A 12422-nucleotide genomic window follows, 5' to 3' on the forward strand; every position below is an offset into this window, starting at 1 on the left:
GTAGGCCATGTGCTGTGGGTGACAGCAGGCACAGGTCATCTGTGAAGAGCAGGCATTTAACATTTGAATTGTGGAGACTAATACCAGGGGCTGAACATTTTTCTAGAATAGCGGCCAATTCGTTGATGTAAATATTGAAGAGCGAGCGCCTCAGATTGCAACCCTGGAGAAGATCCCACCCCTGGTTAAAGAATTTGGTTATTTTCTTGCCAATTTTGATGCTGCACGTATTGCCAGTATTGCCATTGATTGAATTATGTCATATGTTTTACCAACCTACAACGCTTTTAATAACTTTGTAGAACAGTCCTGTATGCCAAATAGAATCAAATGCTTTATGGAAGTCGACAAAGTAAGCATACATTTGGTGGACATGTTTATCTATCAGGTTGTGTAAGGTGTAAATATGATCGGTCGTGCGATGTTTTGGTATAAATACAATTTGGCTTTTACTCAAGACATTGTGCTTTCCCCAGGTTACTGTTCACACAAATGCCTCTGTAAATGTTAGGGTCAAATTTGTTTCCGTTATTAAGGATTGGGGTTATGAGTACTTGATTACAGATGTCAGGGGAATAACCTACACTCAGGATCAAATGAAACAGTTTTAGCCAATTAAAATTTTGCACTGGTGAATTTGAGCATCTCATTTAGGATACCATCAGGTCCGCATGCTTTTCAATTTGAGGGCCGGAAGTTTCTAATAGAGCTCCTGGTCAGTAATTGGGGAGTCCAATGGATTTTGATTGTTATTATAGCTTTTTCTAATCCATTCAACTTCATGAATTTGGCGTTGTTCTGCGTTTGCATCAATTTGAGCTGTGTTGTAGAGTGTTTAAAAATGGGTTGTCCTTAAGCCACCATTTTGTATCGCTAATTCCTCTTGTTTCTATTTTTAATTTTTTTTGTTCCCAATTTTGCCAGAAGTTGTTTGTGTTTATGGACTAGTGTCAGCTGCTTGCTGTTGTACTGTGCTTTTTTGGTTCTGATTGTACGTTTATAGAGTTTTAAAAGTCTCATAGTAATAAAGGTGAAATTCACCATTATTTGGCACTTTGTGCTTTTGGTTTGATAGTGTTCCAATTTTTTTCCTGGTAATTTTACAATCTGTATCAAACCTATTTCAGTTTTTTTCCTGATAATTTTACAGTCTGTATCAAACCTATTTCAGTTGTGCTTCTTTTGCAGTTTGCCTGAAAATATTGTTTATATGTTTTACTGCTAGATTGATGCCTTCTTTACTATGAGTGTATGTGGTATCTAGAAAGTTATTGTGTTTGGATTTTTTGGTTACTGGTTGCCTTCTGGTATTCTTCTGTGCTGTTTTGGGCCCATCTGTATGAATTTCTGAAGTTGTACAGCTTGCTGGGCTGTGAATGTGTGGTTGTTTCCAAGTCTGTACTTTTGAGGAACAAGGTAATTTGGCTGTGGTCAGACGGAGGTGTTAGTGGCTTGATGGTGAATGAGCTGAGAGAGAAAGGGTCAATGTCTGTAATCATGTAGTCTACTGTGCTGTGGCCAAGAGGTGAGTAATGGGTGAATCTCCCCAAAGAGTCCCCCCGTAACCTACCACTAACAAAGTTCAGACTCAGGCTTTGACAGAGCTGCAACAAATCCCTTCCATTTTTGTTGATGGTGCTGTCACTGTTGTTTCTATGGGGCAGATTAAGACAGAAACAGTATGGCCTGTAATAAAGCTGTCCCCTCGTGTGGTCATTAGGTCAGATAGTGTGCCTGTGAGCGCATGTGTGTCCCCACAGATCAGCACATTTCCCTGGGCCTGGAAATGGCACTTCTCCTCAATGGTGGGGAATATCTCCTCCGAGTATTATGGGATTCTGAGGGAGGAGGGGGGAATATATATTGCACAAAGTAACACATTTTTTCTGTCAGTACAAGTTACTTTTTCAGTTTTAACCATATGTCATATTTACCAATTTTGAGAGGATCAATTAGATTTTGTAGTTTGGGTTTGTGCCAAATGATCAATACTCCAGAGTCTCTACCTCTATTGACAGATCTGTGTTTCTGTGATGGCACAATTACCTCTCTGTAGCCTGTGGGACAGTGAGTGACAATGTCTGCCTTACACCATGTCTCCTGCAGAATGATGACATCAACATCTTTCAGATGACATGAACATCTTTTCAGTGGTAAACTCTTCAGTCCAAAGGTTGACAAGTTTAGGCCCTGAATGTTTCACATGCTAACTGATAGTGATTTCACGTTGCAAATTAAGCAAGAATAGTGCAGTGAAAAATACAGTAACTACTAAGTTGTTAGGAATGAGATAAACAATGGATAACAGCAAACGTGTTCTCTTTTTTCCTTCTTTCTATTCATTGAACAAGTAAACTCTTAGTACAGCAGTGTATGCGTGTGCGTTGAGTGGAGTTTAGTGCAGATATACTGGAGGAGCTGTTTAATCTCACTGTTACGATCGTCAAAAGGCGTGGACCAAAACGCAGCGTGTTGAGTGCTCATATTTATTACTACAATGAAGCACCTAAACAAAGAAACAAAAAACGAAAGCAAACAGTTCAGTCAGACAACAGACAACTAAACGGAAAACAACTACCCACAAAAACCCAGGTGGGAAAAGGCTGCCTAAGTGTGGCTCCCAATCAGAGACAATGCTAGACAGCTGCCTCTGATTGGAAACCATACCCGGCCAAAACATAGAAATAAAACACATAGAATGCCCACCCCATATCACACCCTGACCTAACTAAACAGAGAAAAACGGCGCTCTCAGGTCAGGGCGTGACACTCACTCAATCCTACAGAGTTCTCCTTTCCTCTGAGGGCCTCAGCATAGCTGCGCTGGTCCTGCTGTTGGGCCCCTGGTGTGGGGTATTAGGCTGGGCCCGGTCCAGTCTGGCTGTGCCGATGGAAGTGGTGATGCTCTGGTGGTGGGTAGGGCCTGTAGGGTGGGCTGGGTCTGGTGTGGAATTGAGGGGGCTTGGGGCTCCTTGGTGGTCTGGTATGGGGTCTCTGGGTGGTCCTCTGTCCAGTAAGATGTGGGGTGTTTGTCTACCAAGTGCCCCCTAACCATTCTGTTTCTCTCCGTCTTCTCTCCCTGTGATGATCTGCCTGGCTCTTTCACTTCCTAACCATTCTTTTTCTCTTCTCTCTCTCACTCCAGTTTGATGTCAGGGCTAGCAGCCTTGGATGCCAAGTGTTCCAGCCGCCTGGGCATCATGACAGTCTCCTACTACCTGTGGACCACCTTTGTGGCGGTGGTGGTGGGCATCCTCATGGTTACCATTATCCACCCAGGGGGCGCCGCCCAGAAGGAGGACAACGAGGACAGCGGCAAGCCAATCATGAGCTCCGCTGATGCCCTGCTTGATCTGATTCGGTAAGAGACAGGAAGAAGATCATTGCATTGACCTTTGACCTTTGTTGTTGCGTGTCCTACTGAATTGAATCGTTCTAAAATCAGCCTACAGTGAAGGTTCAATTGTTCAAGGATTCCAATGTTGAGGGGTTTTATTTGTCACGTTTACAATAAACATTTGTTTCCCCAGTGCAAAACATATTCTAGACAGGAATATTGCTATTACTTTGTCAGTTCCTCTTCAAGCCTCTGTACTCTGTGACTGTTGACATGCTAAAGGTTTTGCTGTTCAATAAATCAAATGTATTTATATAGTGACTTTTATAAAAGCAACATTTCATATAAGGGTTTTACACAGTAACCTGGCAACTGCAGATTCCCAAGACCCTCTAGACCTCACTCAGTAAGAGACCTCCCCTTCATCAGAATTTGTTTGAGGCAGGCTTTAGAAAAATGATTTGATATGATAAATGACAAATGATAAAACCAGTAAGACATGCGTGTGTCCATGAGTGTGTGCGTGCATGTGTGCATACGTGTGTGTCCGTTCCGTGTGGAGATTGTACAGTGGGGGAAAAAAGTATTTGATCCCCTGCTGATTTTGTACGTTTGCCCACTTACAAAGAAATGATCAGTCTATAATTTTAATGATAGGTTTATGTGAACAGTGAGAGACAGAATAACAACAACAAAAATCCAGAAAAACGCATGTCAAAAATGTTATAAAATGATTTGCATTTTAATGGGTGAAATAAGTATTTGACCCCTCTGCAAAACATGACTTAGTACTTGGTGGCAAAACCCTTGTTGGCAATCACAGAGGTCAGACGTTTCTTGTAGTTGGCCACCAGGTTTGCACACATCTCAGGAGGGATTTTGTCCCACTCCTCTTTGCAGGTCTTCTCCAAGTCATTAAGGTTTCGTGGCTGACGTTTGGCAACTCGAACCTTCAGCTCCCTCCACAGATTTTCTATGGGATTAAGGTCTGGAGACTGGCTAGGCCACTCCAGGACCTTAATGTGCTTCTTCTTGAGCCACTCCTTTGTTGCCTTGGCCGTGTGTTTTGGGTCATTGTCATGCTGGAATACCCATCCACGACCCATTTTCAATACCCTGGCTGAGGGAAGGAGGTTCTCACCCAAGATTTGACGGTACATGGCCCCGTCCATCGTCCCTTTGATGCAGTGAAGTTGTCCTGTCCCCTTAGCAGAAAAACACCCCCAAAGCATAATGTTTCCACCTCCATGTTTGACGGTGGGGATGGTGTTCTTGGGGTCATAGGCAGCATTCGTCCTCCTCCAAACACAGCGAGTTGAGTTGATGCCAAAGAGCTCCATTTTGGTCTCATCTGACCACAACACTTTCACCCAGTTGTCCTCTGAATCATTCAGATGTTCATTGGCAAACTTCAGATGGGCATGTATATGTGTTTTCTTGAGCAGGGGGACCTTGCGGGCGCTGCAGGATTTCAGTCCTTCACGGCGTAGTGTGTTACCAATTGTTTTCTTGGTGACTATGGTCCCAGCTGCCTTGAGATCATTGACAAGATCCTCCCGTGTAGTTCTGGGCTGATTCCTCACCGTTCTCATGATCATTGCAGGGGATCAAATACTTTCCCCCCCACTGTAGCAGGCAGCAAAGGGGCTTCCAGCTCTTAGCTTCACCTCATCAGTTAACAACAACAATCCTCAGCAGAGCCTTGGAATATAATTACCATTGGTTGTGTCCCAAATGGCAACCTATGAATAGGGTGCCATTTTAGCAAATATCCATGGCCCTCAAAATGCCTTATGCACTCCAAGATCTTAAGCACAAGAAATTCGTAAGATATAGCACTAACTGGATTTGTAACATATCATCCAATTTTTTTTATAAAGAATTTAAGGACGTAACAAATATTTGTAAATGGATGACGCCATACACAATTTGATGACAATTACTATGATTATTATTATTTGACCATGCTGGTCATTTACGAACATTTTAACATCTTGACCATGTTCTGTTATAATATCCACCCGGCACAGCCAGAAGAGGACTGGCCACCCCTCATAGCCTGGTTCCTCTCTAGGTTTCTTCCTAGGTTTTTGGCCTTTCTCAGGAGTTTTTCCTAGGGAGTTTTTCCCAGCCACCGTGCTTCTTTCACATGCATTGCTTGCTGTTTGGGGTTTTAGGCTGGGTTTCTGTACAGCACTTTGAGATTTCAGCTGATGTACGAAGGGCTATATAAATAAATTTGATTTGATTTGATGACGTAGTGCACAGAAAATGGGGACCACTTTTGGCTTGTGAACACCACTTTCAAAACTACTGGCTGAAATTATGCAAAAGTTCAAGAGTGCATCTTAGATGCTTTATTAAACATCATTAAAAAACAGCATTTTTATTCTCTTTGTTTGTTCTCTTTTCCATCCAATGCCACCGTGTGTAAGCTCCAGCTAATGGATCATTATTGTGTCCTATATACAGTTGAAGTCAGAAGTTTACACACTTAGGTTGGAGTCATTAAAACTCATTTTTCAACCACTTCGCAAATTTCTTGTTAACAAACTATAGTTTTGGCAAGTCGGTTAGGACATCTACTTGGCACATGACACAAGTCATTTTTCCAACAATTGTTTACAGACAGATTATTTCACTTATAATTCACTGTATCACAATTCCAGTGGGTCATCTGTACAAACAATAGTATGCAAGTATAAACACCATGGGACCACGCAGCCGTCATACTGCTCAGGAAGGAGACGCGTTCTGTCACCTAGAGATGAACGTACTTTGGTGCGAAAAGTACAAATATATCCCAGAACAACAGCAAAGGACCCTGTGAAGATGCTGGAGGAAACAGGTACAAAAGTATCTATATTCACAGTAAAACGAGTCCTATATCGCCATAACTGCAAAAATCACTAAAGCTGGAGACTCTTACCTCCCTCACTAGCTTTAAGCACCAGCTGTCAGAGCAGATCACTGCACCTGTACATAGCCCATCTGTAAAATAGCCCATCCAATCTACCTCATCCCCATACTGTATTTATTTATTTATCTTGCTCCTTTGCACCCCAGTATCTCTACTTGAACATTCATCTTCTGCACATTCTACCATTCCAGTGTTTAATTGCTATATTGTAATTACTTCGCCACCATGGCCTATCTATTGCCTTACCTCCCTTATCCTACCTCATTTGCACATGCTGTATATAGACTTTTCTACTGTATTATTGATTGTATGTTTGTATATTCCATGTGTAATTCTGTGTTGTTGTATGTGTTGAACTGCTTTGCTTTATCTTGGCCAGGTCGCAGTTGCAAATGAGAACATGTTCTCAACTAGCCTACCGGGTTAAATAAAGGTGTAATAAAAAAATGTAATAAAAAATCACCTGAAAGGCTGCTCAGCAAGGAAGAAGCCACTGCTCCAAAACCACCATAAAAAAGCCAGACTACGGTTTGCAACTGCACATGGGGACAAAGATCGTACTTCTTGGAGAAATGTCCTCTGGTCTGATGAAACAAAAATAGAACTGTTTGGCTATAATGACCATCGTTATGTTTGGAGGAAAAAGGGGGAGGCTTGCAAGCCGAAGAACACCATCCCAACCGTGAAGTACGGGGGTGGCAGCATCATGTTGTGGGGGTGCTTTGCTGCAAGAGGGACTGGTGCACTTCACAAAATAGATGACATCATGAAGAAGAAAATTATGTGGATATTGAAGCAACATCTCAAGACATCAGTCAGGAAGTTAAAGCTTGGTCGCAAATGGGTCTTCCAAATGGACAATGACCCCAAGCATACTTCCAAAGTTGTGGCAAAATGGCTTAAGGACAACAAAGTCAAGGTATTGGAGTGGCCATCACAAAGCCCTGACCTCAATCCTATAGAAAATGTGTGGGCAGAACTGAAAAAGCGGGTGCGAGCAAGGAGGCCTACAAACCTGACAAAGTTACACCAGCTCTGTCAGGAGGAATGGGCCAAAATTCACCCAACTTATTGTGAGAAGCTTGTGGAAGGCTACCTGAAACATTTGACCCAAGTTAAATAATTTAAAGGCAAAGCTACCAAATACTAATTGAGGGTATGTAAATTCTGACCCACTGGGAATGTGATGAAATAAATAAAAGCTTAAGTAAATGATTTTCTCTACTATTATTCTGACATTTCACATTCTTAAAATAAAGTTGTGATCCTAACTGACCTAAGACAGGGAATTTTTACTAGGATTAAATGTCAGGAATTGTGAAATACTGAGTTTAAATGTATTTGGCTAAGGTGTATGTAAACTTCCAACTTCAACTGTATGACCACCTCTGTCGCCTCAGTTCAACCCAGTCATGTGTATAGAAAACATATAATGTCTCTGGTTCAACCTCTGTTCACCATCACTGCAGAGAGGATAAATCATTTGGTACTGTAGCTTCCCAAGACAACATTTGATCCAGACCTGTCCTTTTCACATTTCTCCGGTGAGAGTTTTGAACTGTTTAATTCAACTCTGCCAGAGATATAAGGCCCTGATATATTCAGAAAATGTTAAGCTATGAACTGCTTAATTGACAATATAACTGCTCTTTTAAAGCTAAGATTCGCGATAGGCAAAACTGCGCCACTGGCTGCCCCCAGATGGGTTTGTTACTGTTTTTGTTCTGAGGAAATTTGCATCCAGCATCGTGGTATAAAAAAAAGTGGTACATACTCTGATGTTCTACTGTGCATGCAAATCTCCAGCGCTTGGTTGTCTCTCACCCAGCCACCCTGGTGGTTAACCATGTGTGCGGTGTCATGTGCCGTCTCAGCCTCACGGAGTGTGTGTGTGTGCGTGCATGTGTGTTTCAGTGACACGAACACAAACAGGATGTAAAGCCTAATGCCTCCTCTGTCAGTGGGTCACAGCTAAGCTAATTAACCAGGTGAGGGATGGAGGGTGGGGTAAGGGTTATGGTTAGACACAGGGACACGCTAGACTGGCTCAGAGCATCACAGCGTGTATCACCATAACAGCCGGTCAGTGGGCCACTGTCACAAGCACTTAGTCACCCAGTCACAGGCCTATGGCCCTACACAGCTCCCAGTCACAGGCCTATGGCCCTACACAGCTCCCAGTCACAGGCCTATGGCCCTACACAGCTCCCAGTCACAGGCCTATGGCCCTACACAGCTCCCAGTCACAGGCCTATGGCCCTACACATCTCCCAGTCACAGGCCTATGGCCCTACACATCCCCAGTCACAGGCCTATGGCCCTACACATCTCCCAGTCACAGGCCTATGGCCCTACACATCTCCCAGTCACAGGCCTATGGCCCTACACATCTCCCAGTCACAGGCCTATGGCCCTACACATCTCCCAGCCACAGGCCTATGGCCCTACACATCTCCCAGTCACAGGCCTATGGCCCTACACATCTCCCAGCCACAGGCCTATGGCCCTACACATCTCCCAGCCACAGGCCTATGGCCCTTACCTACACACAGGGACCTCTCGTAGGGAGGCTTTACTACACAGACAATTGCACTTTATTATTACTTTATTATCGCTTAGTATTAATGATTTAAACATTTACCATATGTTATAGTAATCGTAATAAATAAAAAGACAGTAAGTTGGCATACGTGTTTGTTCACAAACGTGTATATTTTTTTGTTAGAGCTGAACACCAACCTTGTCATGTGCTGTCCTGCATCAAAAATTGTAACAGGTAATCAGATTTATGATGTGAAAAAGTGTATGTTAAGCCAGACAGGGATTCTGTGGCCCTTACCTACACACAGAGTCCTCATGTGAGAGACTCTACACAGACAATGACACTTTATTACTACATTATTACTATTAAGTATAACAGATTAAGGAACACTGACTATCTTTTATTGTCATTGTGTAAGTATAGGTGGTACTCATTCAGGTGTATTTTGATTAGAGCTGAGCATGTGCATTAGCCTGTTACATGCTGTTAAACATAGGGAACTGATGCAGAGGGTAACTGCGCAATTATGTGGGTTTTTTTTCAACTTAAAATGAAAAGTGAGTGCCAAGCACTGTGACATTTTGAAAATGCGTGGGAAAATGACCTGTGTATCTATACCAGGGTTGAAGTCAATTCCATTTAAATTCTAGAAGTACACTGAAATTCCAGTTCCAATTCACTTTAATGCTTTTCAATAAGGAACATGTGGAATTGGAATTGACCCCAACCCTGGTATCTACCTAGGCATGTACGTGAGGCCAGGAGGAGGGATCCTGCCTGTCCTTGTTGTTGCTGTGTGTTTTTTTTTATCCCAGAGGACAGCTGTGCTCAGGATTTACCCTAAAGCTTTAGAGCCTCCCTCACTCCCTGCCTTCATCTATCATGCCAGTGTATATATATGTGCTTATGTCTGTGCGCCTGTTTTCGTGCATGTTTGTGCGAGGTGCATGCGTGCGTCTGCATGTCCAAGTATGTGTGTGCTTATGGCCGTGCGCTTGTGTGTGTGTGTTTAATGTGATGTGTGTATGAACGTGTGTAATGGTGCAGGTGTAATTAGTGGCATTGAGGTCAGTGTTTCGTTCTGATCCACACTGTGTTTGATTACCAGAGTGGTTTATTGGCATGCTTGACTCTCATAGAGGACCGGAATGGATGACTTAGTAATGGAATCTACTATAATTCAAATCCAATTTATTGGTCACCTACACAGTTTACAGGTGTGACCTTGTGATTAAATATACTGCACTTCAATACTCTATATCAGTATTTTTATTTTAAATAATATTTTTTTTCTTTTTTCTTAAAATCATCAATCAACAAATTCATCACATTATTTATACAGTGAATTTTACAAATGTTTAGCGAGCATGTTGTTTATTATTGCACTATATACATATTTTAAAATGTGTTTATTGAACCATTATTTAACTAGGCAAGTCAGTTAAGAACAAATTCTTATTTACAATGACGGCCTACCACGGCCAAACCCGAACCTGGATGATGCTGGGCCAATTGTGCGCCGCCCTATGGGACTCCCAATCACGGACGGTTGTGATACAGCCTGGAATCGAACTAGGGTCTGTAGTGATGCCTCTAGCACTGGCCAGATGTTTGCATTTCAAATAGCAACGCTCATCCTGAGCTCGCACCTCCAGCCCTGGGAGGGACCTTCCCGCAAAGTGCAGGAGATTCCATTTGTCTCCTGGTGCCTTCCAAGGCTGAAAGTAATTAAAACTGGACTGAGTTTGTGAATGTAATTATGTGAATTAAATTGTTGTGCTTGAATTGTTTCAAGGGCTGTATATTAAGTATGTTCAGTGAGACCGGGTCAAAATTGTATGTTTGGTTGACCAGTTATCAGGCACATTCCTCTTGTCTGGTCATAACTGGTCATTTGGTTTAACTGAGAACTTGTTTTGCAAGCTGCATCAAAAGACACGTGTATTTCTCATTAGTTGAGAGTCACTTACGCGGTCTTATACTGTAATGTATAATGTATTTTATGTACATAGTAATTGTTTGAGTGTCAATTAATTCGTGACTAATAAATCGTATTAGTTGATTTGAGTAAATGGATTCCTCATTTATAGAGTAACTCTTTGATTGACTGTACATTCATCATTTAGTAGGTGTCACGGTTGTCGTAGGGTAAAGTGGACCAAGACGCAGCGGGGAAATGTGCACTCATCTTCTTTATTAAATGGACAAGAAGGTGAACCAAAACAAACACAACAAAAACACAACGACTAATAACAGGCCGGTAAGGCAACAAAGCTATACCCAGCACAATCTCCCACAAAATACCAACACAAACACATACCTATTTATAGGACCCTCAATCAGAGGCAACAAGAAAACACCTGCCTCCAATTGAGAGTCCAACCCCCAAATACCTAAACATAGAAATACAAATGACTAGACTAAACATAGAAATACATAAACATAGAACATTGCCCAAAAACCCGGAATAATAAATCAAACACCCCACTAAACACACAGCCACCCCGAACCACATAAAACAAATACCCCCTGCCCCGTCCTGACCAAACTACAATAACAAATAACCCCTATTACCTGTCAGGACGTGACAGTAGGTCTATTGGTAAATGTTATTTACACTATACACATAGCATTATGCATAGGTTCTAACTTTACATCTCTGGCTAAGATAGACCTAAATTAAAGCTTGGACTGTGGTTGCTATAAACAACTCATAAGTCCTATAAGCCACTTAATAATCACATAAAGCTATCTTAGAACACATGTAATTACAGTACCAAGTGGTGACGTGCAGACTCTCAAGCTGGCTAGACCCTTCGGTATACAGTACCAGTCAAAAGTTTGGACACACCTACTCATTCAAGGGTTTTTCTATATTTTTTATTTTTTTACTATTTTCCACCTAGTAGAACAATAATGAAGACAACAAAACTATGAAATAACACATTTGGAATCATGTAGAAACCAAAAAAGTGTTAAACAAATCAAAATACATTTTAGATTTTAGATTCTTCAAAGTAGCCACCCTTTTCCTTGATGAACGCTTTAGACACTCTTGGCATTGCTACTAATATGTGTTCTACTGAAAATGCTACTACTGTACACATTGTGTAAATCGTTTCTGGTTATCCACAAGATGATGTGAAAGAGACAAGTGGGGTACCAAAAAAGGTTATAAATAAAGTGTAAAGCTTTTGGATGTGGTCAAATTCTCTGACTCCTCATTTGGAACATTCTGTGCTTCCATGTCTGTTATTGGAAAGTCTAGTCACATAACAGATTTGCATTAAAAAGTTTGATTGAAAAATTGTGAATCATGCTTTTTCATTTATTTCAACACTTTAATTTCTGAAACCTGTCAGCCGGCTAGAGTTTAACACTTTTCTATATTCTTCCCTTCCAGAAACATGTTCCCAGCCAACTTGGTCCAAGCAACTTTCCAACAGGTGAGCAGTATGACATTATCATACTGTGTATAGTAGAAATGTAGGCGTTTCCATTTTAGTTTCCTAAAGAGTTTTAGGAGGAGTGCCAAAGCATGAAATGCCGATGATAGGAGATTAATGAGATTATTTAAATGGAAGTCTGTGTGTTTGAAATACAAATTCACCAAATTATGGGTG

The 12422-nt window shown here is 41.7% G+C and overlaps 1 protein-coding gene across 1 annotated transcript in view; it reads left to right on the plus strand.

The window, feature by feature from the left end:
• Window positions 1-12422, plus strand: part of LOC115169301 (excitatory amino acid transporter 5-like) — a 90628-nt gene that overhangs the window by 50621 nt on the left and 27585 nt on the right. The window contains exons 3-4 of the mRNA XM_029724789.1: window positions 3146-3361; window positions 12203-12245. Coding sequence (XP_029580649.1) covers window positions 3146-3361; window positions 12203-12245 — 259 coding nt within the window. The remainder of the gene's footprint in view (window positions 1-3145; window positions 3362-12202; window positions 12246-12422) is intronic.

The sequence above is a fragment of the Salmo trutta genome, chromosome 31, assembly GCF_901001165.1.
Source record: "Salmo trutta chromosome 31, fSalTru1.1, whole genome shotgun sequence".
Taxonomy (NCBI): domain Eukaryota; kingdom Metazoa; phylum Chordata; class Actinopteri; order Salmoniformes; family Salmonidae; genus Salmo; species Salmo trutta.